Here is an 18,632-nt window from a genome sequence, read left to right as displayed (position 1 = left end):
TTGTAATGAAATCAATCTGAAATCTCTTTCCAATATATGAGACTTTATTGAAATCAATCTTCACTTATCCTACAACACAGAATAAACGTATCATTAGAACTACGAAGCAAAGAAATAAAAAGCATTCCTAACTCATTTGTATGCATGCAGGCAATTAGTAGCACCCCTTTAACCAACTCAAGAGTCCATGCACAGCGGTCATCTCAGCTCACAGCAAAACAGTAATTTCCCCCCTTTTCACACTCGGCGCTCTAATCTATCTATAATTCCAGTAATCTCTGTGTGTGTGTGTGTCTGTGTGTATGCGACCGCTGTTTCTCGACAACTACCGGTCCGATATACTTGAAACTTGCCAGGTATATTGCTGGGGACCCGAGGATGTGCCTTTTCAAGGTTTGAAATTAATCGGAGAAGTAGTTACCGAGCTATGTCCAAAAAACGATTCAACCAATCAGAGAGCAGCGAGCTATCACGTGTGCCGAACGTGGCGAACAGACTGTGCCTCGGACGGCACATTTGAGAGCGTATTCATTTATTTCACGTTGGCAAACTATGTTGGCGTTAAACTATGTTTTACAACTAATTAAAACTAATTTGCGATTCCTTCGCTTTCCTGCGCGTTTGTGCACGCTATGGCGATTTCTTTACCAAACTCCGCAAGCCGTTCGCTTTGGACCAAACCATTTCATGTAAATAGAGGGGGGGGATTGTCACCGTACTCGCAAGCCGTTCGCTTTGGCTTTGCGAATGGACCAAACCATTTCATGTAAATAGAGGGGGGGGATATAATTTTAGATATCTATATAGTACGGGCATGCCCTAGTATATATAATCACCTGCAAGTCGCACCTCTCAACCGAATCTTCTTCTTCCTTTTGCATCACACCCGTGCCTAATATAAAATAAATCCGTCCAGTCATTTTTGAGCGGAGGCCTAATACAGACGGATGGACTGACAGCACCCAAAATATAAGCCCCAAAATAGGCTGACCCTCAGTTAGGGGCTAAAAATGTATGGCTTATGTAGGTATCTTCATTTGAAGTCTTTTATTTATTGTTTTCCCACGTGTTTCAACTTACTGTGTTTGTCCCGCAGAAAAAACACTGTTCCTGTGATGCCTGAGTCTTCATGCTGGCTCCATCGTGACCTGCGTGTCCGGTTCATTGATCGCAGTTACAAAGGGGGCAAATACTACAACTGCAAGGTGTGTATATTGGGTGGAGATAACTTGCATTAACTTGCATTTGATAACTTGCATTGCTACTTTGATCTTCTCACTTCGATATTTTATTTTTATCAAAGTTTTCTGTTTATTGTTTTACAATACATAAATGTAAGAGTGGAAATGTTGTGTTGCTGTGAGTTAGAGGTTCATGTTCTCCGAAGTTAACTTCACCGACTGAAATTGATTCCCATCGTTTCTAGTATCTGTCAGAGGATCAATACGATCAATAAATGCGGATAAATACTTCTTTTTTTAAAAATAGTTTCACATGCAAGTTTAGCACATGCGGCTTTGTTAATCATTTCAAACATGCAGATAACGAAGCGCAATCAGGGAAAATGGCATTTTTATTTGTTGACATGTTGTCTTAGCCATGTTGATACCACCACACTGGTTGATTATTGTTTTTAAAGGTCCACAGACACAGAATTTTTTTAAAATGTGATTATATTGATTTTTAAGTGATAAACAAAGAACTGAATCTGGCTTTATATTGTCTAAAACATTTTGAGGTGTTACAGTTTAAAAAGGAAACCCGACGGGTTCCACCCCTAAATTCCAGAAAACCACGATAGTCATAACATCATCTGTGTGACGTAATCGAGGGAAAGGTTGTCTCAGCACGCAATGGATAATGACCGCACAACTCGCTTAATACTCGTCAGTGCATTTAATGAAGTTTTTTCTTGATCAAGAATCCTCTGATTATGACGATGGTCACTCATTATGTAGGATTTGTCAGACCGTATATGTATGAACCCGAGGTGGAAATTCGGAATGACATCGGTCATGAAATACCTCATGTTCACAACAATTGGGACGACGTCGAAGAAAGACTCGGCAATAACAACTGTTAGAGGAGTAAATCGTAGAGCTAGAACTTTGGAAATGTGGATTTGAGTGGTGGTTGATGTACCACTTCTCTGTAATTGTTGTAGTAACTACATCGGGCGCTCTGCTAGGCTGAACAGTTTACGTTTTGTATCCCACTGATAGGCCGGATCTGGATTCGGACCTGAACCAAAATCGAATCGGCTGGTTCTTGTAACATAACCAACTCATCCACCTGGTTTTGTCATAACTCCTCCGCACATTTTGAGATGTCATGCCCAGGTTTTTGGCCCCATCTCTCAATGGTGAAGAATCGCTTTAAAAGGTTTTAAAATTTTCGTGTCCGGATGTACACTAGACATATAGATGCTTATTAGCATACTGAATGGGACTATCCTCACAATGTGCATGTGGTGAGTTATGTACAACAGGTTAATTGACACTGATGGAACATAACTTTACAACCGCCAGGACAACAGTATACATACATGTGTTCATACATGTATACAACTGTATACATACATGCATAAATATAAGTTGATGCCGATATCATTATACTTGCATGTATTGAATAGGTGTATAATTAAATACTTGCATCTTTAAGTAAAGGGTTCATGGAACAAAGTTATTGACTAGCTGAAGTACCCGCCATTGCCAGGGGAGGGGGAAGGGAGGCGGGAGGGAGCGGGGATGGGGACAGATATATATAATCAGGCACACAGCCATGCAATCTCTGTAGACAAACATTGGTAGTAGAATGGGCTGCACTGAAGAGCTCAGTGACTTTCAACATAGTACCGTCGTAGGATGCCACCTTTCCAACAAGTCAGTTCGTCAAATTTCTACCCTGCTAGAGCTGACCTGGTCAACTGTAAGTGCTGTTATTGTGAAGTGAAAACGTCTCGGAGCAACAACAGCTCAGCCCCGAAGTGGTAGGCCACACAAGCTCACAGAACGGGACCGCCGAGTGCTGAAGCGTGTAAAAATCGTCTGTCCTCGGTTGCAACACTCACTACCGAGTTCCAAACTGCCTCTGGAAGCAACATCAGCACAACTATTAGTCGGGAGCGTCATGAAATTGGTTTACATGGCCCAGCAGCCGCAGACAAGCCTAAGATCACCATGCACAATGCCAAACGTTGGCTGGAGTGGTGTAAAGCTCGCTGCCATTGGACTCTGGATCAGTGGAAACGCGTTCTCTGGAGTGATGAATCATGCTTCACCATCTGGCAGTCCGACGGACTAATCTGGGTTTAGCGGATGTCATGAGAACGCTACCTGCCCGAATGCATAGTGCCAACTGTAAAGTTTGGTGGAGGAGGAATAATGGTCTGGGGCTGTTTTTCATGGTTCGGGCTCGGCCCCTTAGTTCCAGTGAAGGCAAATCTTAACGTTGCAGCATACAATGACATTCTAGGCGATTGTGTGCTTCCAACTTTGTGGCAACAGTTTGGGGAAGGACCTTTCCTGTTTCAGCATGAAAATGCCCCCGTGCACAAAGCGACGTCCATACAGAAATGGTTTGTCGAGATCGGTGTGGAAGAACTTGACTGGCCTGCACAGAGCCCAAACCTCAACCCCATTGAACACCTTTGGGATGAATTGGAATGCTGACTGCGAGCCAGGCCTAATCACCCAACATCAGTGCCCAACCTCACTAATGCTCTTGTAGCTGAATGGAAGCAAATCCGAAGCACGACGAGCACTTCCCACGTCTCCATTCCTCATCCCTCAGACCGGCAGTCTGCAGCCTCCTCACTCTCTGCAGACCTAGACAAAATCATAGACTGGTCAAACAAGTGGAACATGTCTTTCAGTCCTGACCAATCTCACACTCTTACTACGTCTCTCCGAAAAGACCGACTGGACAACCCTCCCATCCACTTTCTGAATAATCCTCTCCAAGAAGTTCTGTCACTCAAGCTTTTGGGTCTCACTATGTGCCATGATCTTTCCTGGGAAAACCACATTTCAAATCTGGCCTCAAAAGCCAGTCGCCGACTGGGCATCCTCCGTCGTGCGAAGTCCTTCCTTGGCACACCTGAGCTCCTCACCACATACAAGGCTTTCATCTGCAGCTCATTGGAATACTGTTCTCCCCTCTGGGCCGGTTCTCCTGCCTCACACCTAGCTCGTCTTCACGCTGTTGAAACCAAAGCTTTCAGAATCATTGGAATCTCCCGCAATGAAGCTAACTCCGAGGGCCTTTCACTTACTCACCGCAGGCAGGTTGGTGGTCTTTCTGTCTTCTACCGACTCCTCTCCGGCCTTGCTACCCCAGCTCTCTCTGGGCTCTGTCCCCCAAATATTCCTACAGGTTGCACAAGATCTGCCAGCAACCCTCTTATGGTTAAACTGCCAAAATCAAGACTCTCTGCTCACCTTCACTCCTTCATTCCTCTTTTCTCCCGCCTCTGGAACAAACTCCCTCACTCTCTTCAATCCCACTCCTCCCTCCAGGTCTTTAAAACAGCTGTTCACCACCATCTCTTATCTTCCCCCATCGAAAACCTTGATCTTTTCTACCTCCGCTAATTTCACCCCAGATCCACTTTTTTGAAATACCAACTTCTTTCCTGGAAGTCCTTGCAATGTCCTTGTTTTATACTTCTCCTACCCCCCCCCCCCCCAAGGCCTCTCCCTCCCACAGATCTCCCGATGTCCCTGCTCTCAAATGTTGTGTTTGTGCTTCCCCTTCTCTCCCCATCTTGTCTACCGCTCCCCTTATTATATACGTTGTGTGTCTGTTTGATTTTTTTTTTGTGTGATAAATGTTAGCTCTTTCACGAGCCTCGATCCTGAATACAAAAAAAAATAATCCCCGTAGCAATGTTCCAACATCTAGTAGAAAGCCTTCCCAGAAGAGTGGAGGCTGTTATAGCAGCAAAGGGGAGACCAACTCCATATTAATGCCCATGATTTTGGAATGAGATGTTCGACGAGCACATTTGGGTGTGATGTTCGGGTGTCCACATACTTTGGGCCATGTAGTGTATGTGTATATACATTTTTTTTGATATATACAGTACATATGAAATTGTGCTAATTTAGCCACAGAAAGGTACAAGTCCTTACAAATATCCTGTGCAATGATACCACATCCTGTTTTGAGATGGTGGTGAACAATTTGTGACCAATTTTAATGTTCACGACTTCACTATAGGAATCCTCTTCGTTCTGTGCAGGTTACTATAGAAGATGTTGTGACAGCAGATAAATGTGATTGTCGGACGGACGAAGGCAGGTTGCTGGAGGGTAAGGTGTTTAATCCATTATTTGTTTTCTGTACTAGCCATGCCTACCCGTCGCTTCGCTGATGGACAGCGTGTTGCACTTCACAAACGTATTGCATGTCTATCTGTGAATCTCAATGAAGATGTAAAATGAAGAAAAAAAGGACAACTTATAACACGTAATTATTGTTGCTGTAGTTGTTGTTTTTTGTGTGCTCCTTTTGTGTAGTATTATATATTTTTCTATTGTTTCAAGAGGTGTTACTAAATATTTTTTGTGCTCCTTCCATGCTTTCCTTCCTCCTTTCACGCTTTATTTTAAAGGGATTCTGCAATCGTACCATAGGAATCGCTACAATAAAGCTCCACGTCCTGCTCCTTCATCTTCCATCCTGAAAATACATAAGCAATTTAATTATATATAATTGAGATTAAACGGACACAAATTTTTGTTCCAAGTAAATTGATTATTAGCTTTCCGTACGAGAGCAGGAACCCTTTGGAATATAACGTGTTCCAAAGGAGCATATAACGGAACAGGAGCATTAGCCAAAAATGAAGCGGAAGCCTAGAAGAAATTAGTAGAAAGCTGATTTTTTGCACAGAGCTCCAGAATGTCATGTGGATACCCACAGTACAAAGTCCCACGAGTCCCACCTTGTGGCATTTTCAAAATTCAAAATGTCCACCGGTTAGACGGAAAATGCATAAATTGCGATAACTTCAGCCTAGAACCTCATAAAAGTATACTTTTTATGTCTAAATATATTTTTTAGCATCCTAGGATTTCAATAGAATATCTTTCAGTGACCCCAGATAATGATATGCAGAGATAATCCAAGATGGCCGACAAAATGGCCACCGCCGTAATGCGGTTTCTGAATAAGATTCATATTCTGCCATTCATTAACCAGGATCCATCTCAACCTGACTCCATCTATTCTGCTTTGTGTTTTGCCCAGAAGCTGTCTGAAAATTATGGACTGGGTCTTTGTCCTGTCACATTTGACCAACCCCTCTATATCAAGGCAGCTGAAATTGTGAAATCCTCTCACCCAGGTCTGAAGAATATTGTTGTAAGACTTAAGGGTTTTCATATACTCATGTCATATATGGGAGCAATTGGATATGTAATGGGTGGTAGTGGTTTAGAGGATCTGTGGGAGACCGTGTATGCTCCAAACACTGTGATTCATATGATGACAGGTCATGCATATGCTCGTGCACTCCGCGCGCATCTTTTGTCTTCAGTTGCCATAATGTCAAAATTACTTGACCAACCTGAATTTCTCAGTGGTGTGGATCTGCCCCATCTTAAGGCTATTCACAAAGCCCTGCTGAATGGGGAATGCCCCACGTCAAGTGTGGAAGATGAGGAATGTGTCAACCAGCTCAGTGATATCATGGATGCTCTCATGGTAAAGGCAGAAAAGCAAGGTAGAACCGGTAAACTATGGATTGAATATTTGAAGCAAGTGTCCATGATCAGGCGTTTCATCCGAGCAGAGCGCACTGGGGATTGGGACTTGCATCTGCAGGCAGTCAGTGAAATGATCCCCCTGTTCCATGCTGCTGGTCACCTTGCGTATGCTAAGTCTGCCCGCCTCTACCTTGACCAGATGAAAGACCTTGAAAGTACCATGTCTTCAGTGCAGTTCGATAACTACACAGAAAGAGGGTTCTTCACCATTCGACGGACAGAAAAGTTCTGGAGTGGCAATTTCAGCGACCAGACAATCGAACAAAATTTGATGCGATTGCTGAAAACATCTGTGGTCCATTCACGTGAGTGACATTCAGTTAACACGGTACTGTCCAAAACACTAGAATCAGGTTGGGATGACTGGGATCAAAGAGTTGGTCTGCTTTTGTGTCGTATTGTAATTAAATGTCAAATCCCCATGTGTTGTTTACCTCTTGCAGGCCTTGTGGTCACAATGTGAAACATTTTGCATTAAATAAAATAATAGCAAATTAAACTTATCATGATTTTGATGTTTTTTGCATTACAGCAGTGGCAATTTTGTCAGCCATCTTGGATTACATCTACATATCATTATCTGAGGTCACTGAAATATATTCTATTAAAATCCTAGTGTGCTAAAACATATTTAGCCACGAAAAGTGCACTTTTATGAGGTTCTAGGCTGAAGTTATCCATATTTATGTATTTTCCATCCAACCGGCGGCCATCTTGAATTTTGATAATGCCACAAGGTGGGACTCGTGGGACTTTATATTGTGGGCATCCACATGGTATTCTGAAGCTCTGTGCAAAAAATCAGCTTTCTACTAATTTCTTCTAGGTCCTAACCTAATGCTCCTGGGCTAGTGACAGATATGTACATGGACGGACAGACATTTCTCCTTTCAGTAATAGAAGATTAGTATAAATCTACGATGTCTTCATTTTCTTCTCCAGGTTTGTGTCAATTTACCAAGGTGGTTGGGATTTCGGTTTTTGTTTTTCACATTTTGCTATCATTTGTGCAGTTTGGCTGTCACATTTGCCTTGCACTTTCTTGTGAAAATCCATCACAAATACCAGTCCTCTGCCAAATGAGATTTCAGTATTTTGCCTCAAAATTGATGATTCATTTTCGTCTTTTTAAATTATTTCATTGATAACATCAAGAAAAGGGCCAGGTGTTTGGGTGTTTCATAATTGAATGTTTCAGTGTTTTTTTTTGGGTTTTTTTTGAAATTTAACTTTTTTGCACATGTGAATTTATCAAATAATTTGAATATTTCCAGCCTTTTATTTTTCTCTTCCCAAAATAATTCTTAATCTTTTGGAAGAGTTTTCACATGCAAATCACACTCAAAACAAAAAACAACAAACTTGACTTCAAACAAACTCAGCCATTGAACACAGCGGCAGTAACTTACATCAGACTGGATGTCGGTGGCACCATCTATTGGCAGCGTTTTTCTCTCAATAGTCGGCAATTTTTATGGAGAAATCTCACAGCCCTCTCCATGAGGATGCCATCCCACAGGGTTTACCCATGCTCTGTCCTCTAAATGTTGACAGTCAAGCAAGGAAGCGGCACGTACCATTTTTAAAGTCTTGTTACAATTCGGCCAGGGTTGGAATCGAACCGCTGTCTTCCCAGAATCAGAGCAGCCACTCTACCTATAATACAACATACAACAACATGCATTTTAAAGGCCATTTTCCCTACTAGAGCGGGGGTTAGCCTTGCGGTCCCCATGACAATCTTCTCCATTTTGCCCTATTTTCTGCATCTCTCCTTGTTAACCCCCTTGCCCGCATTTCTTCTTCCACCATCTTTAGCCAAGTCTTTCTCGGTCTTCCCCGTCTACTTCCTTCTACATTCATTTCCATCACTCTTCTCAACCAGTCACTTTCATCCTTCCTCAACACATGACCAAACCATCTCAACCTGTTCCTCTTCACAGCATCAATCACAGGCTCTATTCCCATCATCTTTCGCAATTCATCATTTGTCTTCCTCTCTCTCAACGATACTCCGCACATCCGTCGAACCATTCGCATTTCCACCCTTTCCAACCTTCGTTGCTGCTCTACGTTCATTACCCATGTCTCGCTCCCATAAATCATAACACTTCTCACACATGCAGCATACACCTTTCCCTTCAGCTTCAACGACACTCCCCTCATCATCAGCACGCCACTCAGTTCCCGAAACTTCTTCCATGCACATCTCACTCTAGCAACCGTTGCCGAGTCTGATCAACCTTCTCCATTCAGCATGTCTCCGAGGTAGCAAAATGTTTTCACACCTTCCAGCTTCACGCCGTCTCCAAGATCCAACTCAACATTTCCTCCATCTGCAGCTCCCTCTGTGCACACCTTACATTTGAATGTAGCTGCCACACTGGTTAATGACCCTCTCAGACCACTACATTTTTGATGAACCCACTCAGCGCACATTGTACATTGATTGGAGTTCACTCCGACACCCTTCCTACACACAGCACAGGGCCACTTCCCAGTTCTTTCCACCTCACCACATGCTTTACCACTTGCCATCACCTTCGTCTTTCCGATATTCACCTTCAGACCTTTTGTCTCCATACATTCCTTCCACTTGTTCATCTTTTCCTTCAGTCCATCCATACTTTCCGCAATCAACACCAGATCATCTGCATACAACAACTCCCACGGTAAACCCTCCTTTACGTTCTGAGCCAGCACCTCCATCACAGCTACAAATAGTAGTGGACTTAGTACCGACCCCTGATGCACTCCCACCTTCACCTCAAACTCACCACTGTTCCCGTCCTTCGTCTTTACAGCTGTGCATGCTCTTTTGTACATTGCCATCACTACTCTGATCAACCATTCCTCCACTCCTAACTTCCTCAATGCCCATGTCAATACTTTGTGTGGAACCCTATCGAATGCTTTCTCCAGATCAACAAACCCAAGAAACAACTTCTTCCTCTTCTCCATGTACTTCTCCTGCAACTGCCTCACAATGAAAAGCGCGTCTGTCGTTCCTCTTCCTGGCATAAATCCAAACTGCATTTCGTCGATCTTCACTTTCTTCCTTATCCTTCTCTCCAACACCCTTTCCAATACCTTCATTCCATGCTCCAATAACTTTATCGCTCGGTACGAGCCACACTCCAGAGGGTCACCTTTCCCCTTGTATAGAGGGACGAGGGTACTCAGTTCCCAATCCACGAATGCGGCCTTCTTTCACCACCAGATTACAGATCTCTGTCATTCTCTTCACACCCCAACTTCCTGCTGCCTTCAACATATCTCCCACAACTCCCGTCGGCCCTCCCGCTTTTCTACCCTTCATTGCTTTTATCGCTTCCTCAACTTCCTTCTCAGTTATCTTCTCTGCCGGTCCTAAAACTGGGTTACTCTCTATATTGCCATCCCATTCATTCTCTGTATTTAACAGCATTTCCATATATCTTTTCCATCTTCCTTTAATTCCATCTGGGTCGACAACGATTTGTCCCACTTCATCCTTCAAGCAACTCACCCCCATCACATCACACCTCTCTTTCGCTATCTGCCTTGCAATCCTGAATACTGCTTTCTGACCCTCTTCCGAATCCAAGCGTTCTCCGAACATTTTCCTACATGCCTCCTTTGCCTTTGCTACCTCTTTCTTTGCAGCCTTCCTGGCTGCCTTATAACTTTCATGCTCTGCTGTTTATGCTCCCGTACCCATCGCCTTCTGCCACTCCTTGTACTTCTTCCTCTTCTAGTCAATCCTCTTTCCAACTTCATCATCCCACCACCATGTTTCTGTGTGCCTCGGTGATCCTTTTGTCCATCCACATACCTCACCAACGGCTCCCAACAGACTAGCTTTCATTGACGTCCAACCACTTTCAAGCTCAACCACATTATCCTCGACCCTACTCAGCCTCTCTTTTAATGCCTCCCTTACTGTCACCTCTTTCAACCTCCACACCTTCATTCTCAGTTGGTACTTCACCCGCCGAGCTCTCCTCGCACCTTTCACCCTTATGTCGCAGACAACCAAGTGGTGCTGTGATTCAGCCTCCTCCCCCGGGATCACCTTTGTGTCCCGGAGGTGCCCCCTATCTCGCCTACGCACCATCAGGTAGTCAACGGTTGTCGTCGACCCACCTGACGTGTATTTTAACAAGCTTATTATCCTCTTTCTGGAACTGAGTATTACAAATCAGCTCCATCAGCAAACTCCAAAATCCTTTCACCTTCTCCATTTCTCACACCATATCCGTAACCCCCATGAACTCCGTCAAAACCATCCATACTCCTTCCCACATGTCCATTTAGGTCTCCTCCTACCACAACAACTTCCTCATCTTTCACGTTTTCCATCAGCTTCTCTATCGCACACCAGAACTTGTCCTTCTCTTCATCGCTTCGACCAACCTGCGGAGCATATCCCGAGATGACGTTCACCAAGAGCTTTCCAATCATCATTTTCACCATCATCAATCTATCACTCACTCTAGTCACACTCACCACACTGTCTAGAAACTCCTCAGAAAACAGGACACCAACACCATTCACGCCCTCCAGGCACCCTTGCCACATAAACTTGTATTTCTGTCCCTGCCTACCCTTCACCATTCTCACACCACTTCCCTTCCATCTCGTCTCTTGCACACAACATATGTCCACTCTTCTTCTGACAAATACTTCCACCACTTCTCCTGATCTCCCAGTCATTGTCCCTACATTCCATGTCCCAAACCTCAGAAACCGATCTCCACTCCGGGCTGTACCCTGCCCATATGTAGTTGTAATTGTCATGGTTCTCTTTCTGAGGCAATGTTTTATGGCCAGATGCCCTTCCTGACGCCAACCCTCTTAGTCGTCTCTTACGACACGCAGGGATACGGTGTACCTATTCTAATCCAGGGTACACACTGGGAAACGTTTAAAACATGGAAATTCTGGGGGGGGTGGGGGGGAGGGCGGCGTCAGCATCACGGCTGCGGTTTAAACATATTTAAATAATATTTAAACAAAACCATGAAAAACAATCTGGGAAAAGTCTCTAAGTGAGAACGTGGATTTGTGAAAGAAGGAGCAGAGGTGGAAGAAAAACGAGATATAGGGGGCGGGGCACAAGTCGAGACGAGGAGGAGAGCGAACAAGCACGTGTCCGGGAGGAGAGAAAGAATGAATATAGAATTTTTTTTGTTTGTTTATTTGTTTGTTCTGTTTTCAAAACGCTGGACAAAGGGTAAGATGTTCGTGAGAGGTAGGGGGGGAGAAAAGAAAATCAAAGAAACAAGCAAATACTATGAAGGAAAGAACCCATATTCACAAAACACTGACGTGGGGGAGGGAGCCTGGAGAGACCAGGCCGCACAAGGCGCGAACAAAAAAAACGACTAATTACACACAAATTTGCAACAACTACAAAACCAAAACCAAATAGAAACACACAATAACACATACACAACAAAATACCCAGCGGAAATTTGACAAAGAAACGAACGGGAAAACACTCAAACTTTGATGCCGTGGAGAGATCGAAGCAAGCCTCGTCGCTCGAGGGACCGGAAGTCCGGTTCTATGGTTCTACCTATAATGTCAGAGTATTATTTCCTGAAGTGGTATTGACATGTACATAGAGATGTCATTTTATTACCTCCTGATATCTTCAGTCCCCTACTATCCTCTTGGGCCAAACATCCCTTTTGCTTCTTTCCCTCATTCCCTGTGCATATATGTAAGTGTAAATGATCTCAAGTACATTAAACTTGTAATGGCCAAGTATTCTTTGAAGATAATGTGTTCTCATTTTATCTTTTCTGAACAATGAACTGCAGGAATCACAGAAGTGATGGTGGAGACCATTGTGCCCAAGAATGACACCGAGTCTATCCTGGTCGTGCTTGGGAAGTTCAAAGGAGAGGTACGTATCTTGGTCCCTACAAGAAAAAAGACATTTTGATTTAGTTCTGGCTGTCAAAAACATGGTTTTGGTTGGTTTTCTTTGCACAAATGTGAAGGACTGAAAACAATTTAAGCAAAAATTTGGTTGTTCCGTCGACTGGGTGGCTGTTGGGATTTCGGTCACCATTGTGATGACATTAGTTGTGTATTTCCACATAGCAGGATGGGATTCAAACAGGCTGTCATCTTCCACATGAGCAGGCTATGATGAAAAGACGGGTGAACATAGTGCAAAAACTCGTCGGAACGGGCTGGGGTGCCAACGCGGCAGTACTTCACACCTCAGCTATGGCATTGGTGTACTCAATGGCTAAATATTGTGCAACTTCCTGGGCTGCAAACACTCAGCCCAGGAAGTTGCACACTAAACATGTAGAGGCCCAGATGAATTACGCAATGCGTGTTATCACGGGAACTCTGAAATATACACCAGTAACCACCTTTAGAGGCCATTTTTCCCCGCAAAGCGGGGGTTGGCCTTTTTCGGGAACCGTGGTTGTTGTTGTTTTTCGGTCCCCTATTTGAAGCAATGTTTTACGGCCGGATGCCCTTCCTGACGCCAACCCTTTTTGCCGCCTTTAACGACAAACAGGGAATTACCAGTGAACTGGTACTCAATTAGCCGACCTCGGAAGGATGACAGGCTGAGTCAACCCCCCTGGCGTTAATTCAGCGATCGACCAGGATTCGAACCCAGGATCCTTGGATCCTAAGCCGGCACCCTAGCCGCTAGCCCAACACCAGGGATTGAAATATACACCAGTGCTGGACAATATAGCACCTCCCCCCCCCCCCCCCCCCCCCCCCCACCACTCTCAAACATTCACTGAGATGCACCTACATAGAGAGGTCATCCACACAAATGATAACCCATTCATAGAAAGCTATTGAAGCTTCCAACTCGCCATATGGTTTGTTTCTCAAAAACGTTTCTGTACATGTACCCAAGCCCTTGCAGGAGAAGAGTGCAGTGGCCTGGAGGAAAGTGTGGGATGAAATCACCGTTCATACCAATCATCCAATTTCTGACCGAGTCATCTGTGGGATGAAAGCTACTCGGTTTTGACCTGCCTAAGAAAATATAGAAGCCCCATAATCAGATGTGAATGAGACATGGTCACTGCAGCCACTGGATGCACAAGTAGCATAATTAGGAGTTCCACAGGATGTGACTGCAGCAACCCTGATCAAATTATGGACCACTTCACATTTGGCTCCTTAAGAACGTTAGATTGCCAAACAAAACTCAAACTGCTTGGAAAGATCATTTTGTTCCATAGTCCATCTTCACAAATATCTTTATCAAGATTGTACATGGCTTTTAACAATCCAAGGTTCATGTAAAAACTGGTCTATATGCAACATGCAGGTCATGCCCCCACTAAATGGTTGGTATTTCCTGTTGTTCAAAACACCAAATACTTTATTGCATTCGTGCTTCATGTATTGCGAGTTTGTGAATCGTTCAAAAACAGAACATCCAGGGAACACTGGCCTGGCTTAGCAAAGCATGTCATTTTTGTTGACCCCTCTCAATCATCATGGTAGACGTGAGCAATTGTAAGTGTTTTTTCTGAAACACTACAAATTTGCTGCTGTCAGAGCTGTTTCTTCCATCCATCCAAAGCAAGGTTTGCTCCATTTACAACAAGCTTACGATACATTCCCATTTTATTTTTTGGGATGCCTTTGACTCATGCATTATCATGACAGATGGGACGCCCAGATTAACATCCATCTGAGGGACGGCACACACACTGATAAATCACCCTGGCTGTCAAACACCGGAATGACAGTTTATAGCTGGGTCAGGATTCAAACCCAGGCTAGACAGCTTGCAGACGAATGTGCGGACCATTTGGTACATTCGTGCAAGCGCATTTGTCCTGAGGAAATTACACCTATTTTCGTCATGATAAAAGTGAAGATTTGCAATTTAATTTTGGACTACTTTATCACACTTCAAAAGTGTTTGTTTGTTAGTTTAGTTATATATCTGACTTGTGTAAATGTATTACAGGTATACCTCACTTAACACTGCCCCGTAAACCGCTGTTTGTCCTCGGGGATTTTTTTTTAAAGATTTTTTTTTATATATATGAAGAAAATCCATACCACGCAGCGCACCTGCCGTCATTAATTGTACTGTATTCACACACTGAGCTAATCAGCACTGTTTACTTTACCTCCATCTGTATCTGTCTGTCTCTCTGCCTTACAATACTGTATTTCCATGTTTTGTGAGCATTTTACTGCAAAGTAAAGTCTTATTTTACTGCAAAACAAAGACTTAATGTCTGCAAAGAAGCCTGCAAGTATTAGTGCTGGAAACCTGACAAAAGTATCGAGGAAAAGAATCACTTTGGATGTGAAAATGCAAGTGTTAAGGCAGATGAGCGTCAGGTGGAATTGGGTCATACTTTCAGGTGGAAGTAGGTGGAAGTTGGAAGACTTGGCTACGTAGACTATGAGAATAATTCTCAACAATGCAGACAAGATAAAATCTTCTGCCCATCCATCACCTCGTTACGTAACGAAAACAAAGTGAACTCGTTCAAGGAGCAGAGTAGGGGAGCGAGAGCAATATCTATTTTTATTGATGTTTGTATGTTGAGGAAATGTTGAGTTGGATCTTGGAGACGGCGTGAAGCTGGAAGGTGTGAAAACATTTTGTTACCAAGGAGACATGCTGATGGAGAAGGTGGATCAGACTCGGCAACGGTTGCTCGAGTGAGATGTGCATGGAAGAAGTTTCGGGAACTGAGTGGCTTGCTGATGAGGAGGGGAGTGTCGTTGAAGCTGAAGGGAAAGGTGTATGCTGTATGTGTGAAAAGTGTTATGATTTATGGGAGCGAGACATGGGTAATGAACGTAGAGCAGCAACGAAGGCTGGAAAGGGTGGAAATGCGAATGGTTCGGTGGATGTGCGGAGTATCGTTGAGAGAGAGGAAGACAAATGATGAATTGCGAAAGATGATGGGAATAGAGCCTGTGATGAATGCTGTGAAGATAAACAGGTTGAGATGGTTTGGTCATGTGTTGAGGAAGGATGAAAGTGACTGGTTGAGAAGAGTGATGGAAATGAATGTAGAAGGAAGTAGAGGACGGGGAAGACCGAGAAAGACTTGGCTAAAGATGGTGGAAGAATAAATGCGGGAAAGGAGGTTAACAAGGATAGATGCAGAAAATAGGGCAAAATGGAGAAGATTGTCATGGGGACCACAAGGCTAACCCCCGCTCTAGCAGGGAAAATGGCCTTAAAATGCATGTTGTTGTTGTTGTTATATTGATGTTTGTATGTACATATTTTATGTTTTTGATAACACGGTATGTACTTACTGATGGAATTATATTTTAAAAATATTCTTTTTATTCATAAAATTACATGTTTACCATCTGTATTACTGTTACCGATACCACAAATGAAGCCCTCATACATCAATCATACGTAATCTTACTATAATTCACCAAATGTCCGTCCATCTGTCTGTCTGTCTGTTCGAAGGTACTGTAAAAACTGCTGAACCGATCGCAAAGATATTTTGGGTGGATAATCCTGGGATCTCCAGGAGTAAAATAGGCTATTTAGTTCTCCCAATTTCAGCTTTGGTCTCCAGCATTCTCAGGTTTGGACTCCCGCATAACATTCGCGTTCGCATAACATTCATTGTTCTCATTGTGACTATGTTGCTTTCCCAGGTGCCACGCGATCGGTGCAGCTGTTTGTGCAGCACCCGGGAAAGCAACATGTCTCCATCGATCTTGCCAAGGCCGTAACAGCTATCGGCTGAAAATCCTTTTAACTGTTGATTTGGTACAGTTACACGTATCGGGAATTAGGTACACGTATCGGGAGTACATACGGTATCGCGATTGTGAATACGATTATCGATCACGATCATCACGATCATAGTGTATCGATCACGATTTGAAACACGATGGAATAATATTTACCGATATGAACAGTGATGTGGCTTTTATTGAAATTCTAAAGATTCTGTTTAGATTTTGATGATTTGCGTGTGATATGATTCAACAGATGTTTATATGAATCGTTTAAAATAAAAAAACTTTCAATTTCTGATATTTTGCCTTTTCATTTGGGCCTCCCAATTGAAGCCCCGCCCATAGGGCGGGTACCGTTGCTAGTGTAAGAAATAACGCTGTCGGGAACGCATCTCCATATATAAATAATGGTATTTATGACCTCTTTTAGCACATTTCCGATTCGTGCTCCTTTCTCCACAACGCATCCCGAGCACTAAACGATGTATTAATCTACCTTCATTAACATGCCAGCAATAGTGATCAGTTGCATCATTAATCATTGTGAACAGTCAGCAATTGTGCTTACAGGGATAAGATTCCCATCATAGAAATGTACACACAGGTGAATCGTGACTAAAACACTTTCTGAACTCAAATGAGTTGGGCAAATGCAGACTTAACCAAGTTACCTTTTTAGAATTGCCTAAAATTGGAATAAGGCCAGTGTGTAATCATGCCTGTCTTGCCACAAAACAGGTGGGCCATGTACTGAAAAGGGAGAAAAGCAGATGCCGGGCTGTCGTACAACTGGCACATGTTTCTGATTTGCAGACCTTCGACTACGACTGTATCTGCCATTACGTCGGTCACGTTGATGACTGAGGTGATATGCCCTCCCACACCTCCCCTCCCCCAAACACCCGGAGCATCACCAAACTGAGGTGATGCACAGCGAATCACCATGCTGTTCTGCACATGAACTGCTCAAATTTGAGGCAATAGCACATTGTGGGGTGCTGTACGTACTGCCAAGTGAACTTTCATCTTGATGTCCTTGCAGGCGTCGGCATTTATACCGTTCATATATAGGTCGAACAGTAGAAAGTCAACAATATGAGAATATGCCCAACGGAATTTTTCTTTTCCCTGTTATCAGAAAGAGATGTATACATCTTGTCCCTATTAAAACTATACAGGAATAAAATACAACACTCCCTCTGGAAATGTGCTTCTTCCTGCTTCTCATGATGAATTATAACAGTAAATGGTAATTGTACTGCACTTTTGTACTCGGATTTGCTCACGTGCTCTGTGTAAGTAACTTTATTTGTATCGTTTTTTGGTTACACAAAATGTTTTGTACAAGCACAACAGTGTCATGTATGGACCATTTTAAAGTAGTAGTACAACTGTATAGATGTGATCGCTTTGAACACGTGCCTCAATGCACAGGAGAAATTGTCCACGTCGTGTCTCGAAATTGAACTTTTGGACCTCCATACTCCCCACTCCTCCAACCAAGTCAGTAAGAAACTTTGCAGCAGGAGGAGGTTTCAAAATGATGATGGCTGCTACTAAAAAACAAGTTGTACATCGAAATTTCTACAATTATCAGTAGCCATGGCATTTTACCGTCACCCAGAAACGGGCAGCTCTTATCCCCAGATTACAAATTAGCGTAATAGCGGGTCCTGTTTTGGAGGGTGCGGAAGGCGTGGTCGGCACGACACTTGGTGGATGGGATGCACCCGAATGGCTCGAGATCGTTGAGGCAGCGCTGCAGGACTCTGTCAACGGAACTCTTCACCTCGACCCAGCTCACTTGCCTCACTGCCATGACGGAGCGCAGTGCGTGCCTTCGTGCACATGCCTGCACAGCATGGCATTTCAGGTGATTTTTGCAATAAGAAAGCTGTCATTCTTTACCCATTGTGCTGACGTTTTTGAAAAACAAAACTTAAAATAAAAAGGAAAATCTAAAGTTTTGGTCATGCCATGGTCTTCATGTTTGCATGTTATAAAAACGATAAGACCACTAAGGAACATGGAAATTTCATGTGAAAAGACGATGTATTTTCTCTGTTCAACAAAATATTGAATTGCAAGGCTTATTGTGTTTAAGGTAGCACTGCTCGCTTTTCCACAATTTGGCCAACCCAT

At 43.4% G+C, this 18,632-nt stretch overlaps 2 protein-coding genes across 4 annotated transcripts in view; one reads left to right on the top strand and one right to left on the bottom strand.

The window, feature by feature from the left end:
• The first annotated feature begins 912 nt into the window (after positions 1-912).
• Positions 913-18,453, top strand: LOC137418458 (G-patch domain and KOW motifs-containing protein-like). Of its 3 annotated transcripts, none has more exons than XM_078786560.1 (4): positions 913-1,205; positions 5,243-5,312; positions 12,578-12,663; positions 16,404-16,790. In XM_078786560.1, exons 1-4 carry the CDS (start codon positions 1,011-1,013, stop codon positions 16,479-16,481), a joined length of 429 nt encoding a protein of 142 aa, XP_078642686.1. In that variant the 5' UTR covers positions 913-1,010; the 3' UTR covers positions 16,482-16,790. The 3 variants fall into 3 exon arrangements, with proteins under 3 accessions (XP_078642686.1, XP_078642685.1, XP_078642687.1); XM_078786559.1 differs by lacking the exon at positions 16,404-16,790 and adding an exon at positions 17,229-18,453 and having other exon boundaries at positions 1,042-1,205; XM_078786561.1 differs by lacking the exons at positions 913-1,205; positions 5,243-5,312; positions 16,404-16,790 and adding exons at positions 6,112-6,349; positions 17,229-18,453.
• ATP23 (ATP23 metallopeptidase and ATP synthase assembly factor homolog) overlaps positions 17,780-18,632 on the bottom strand; it is a 40,840-nt gene continuing 39,987 nt past the window's right edge. The window contains exon 6 of the mRNA XM_068104517.2: positions 17,780-18,342. Coding sequence (XP_067960618.2) covers positions 18,139-18,342 — 204 coding nt within the window. The 3' untranslated portion in view covers positions 17,780-18,138. The remainder of the gene's footprint in view (positions 18,343-18,632) is intronic.

The sequence above is a fragment of the Myxine glutinosa genome, chromosome 11 (assembly GCF_964187855.1).
Source record: "Myxine glutinosa chromosome 11, kmMyxGlut1.1, whole genome shotgun sequence".
Classification (NCBI taxonomy): Eukaryota; Metazoa; Chordata; class Myxini; order Myxiniformes; family Myxinidae; genus Myxine; species Myxine glutinosa.
The sequence above is the reverse complement of the archived record's forward strand: the minus strand, read 5'-3'. Positions and strand labels throughout refer to the sequence as shown.

Bases quoted from the DNA above. Each gene is read 5' to 3' on its own strand.
- LOC137418458 (XM_078786561.1), top strand. From the start codon at position 6,133: ATGGCCGACAAAATGGCCACCGCCGTAATGCGGTTTCTGAATAAGATT. The intron at 6,350-12,577 runs GTCTGAAGAATA...AATGAACTGCAG, and splicing joins TGTGAAATCCTCTCACCCAG to GAATCACAGAAGTGATGGTG. The intron at 12,664-17,228 runs GTACGTATCTTG...GCCACAAAACAG, and splicing joins TTGGGAAGTTCAAAGGAGAG to GTGGGCCATGTACTGAAAAG.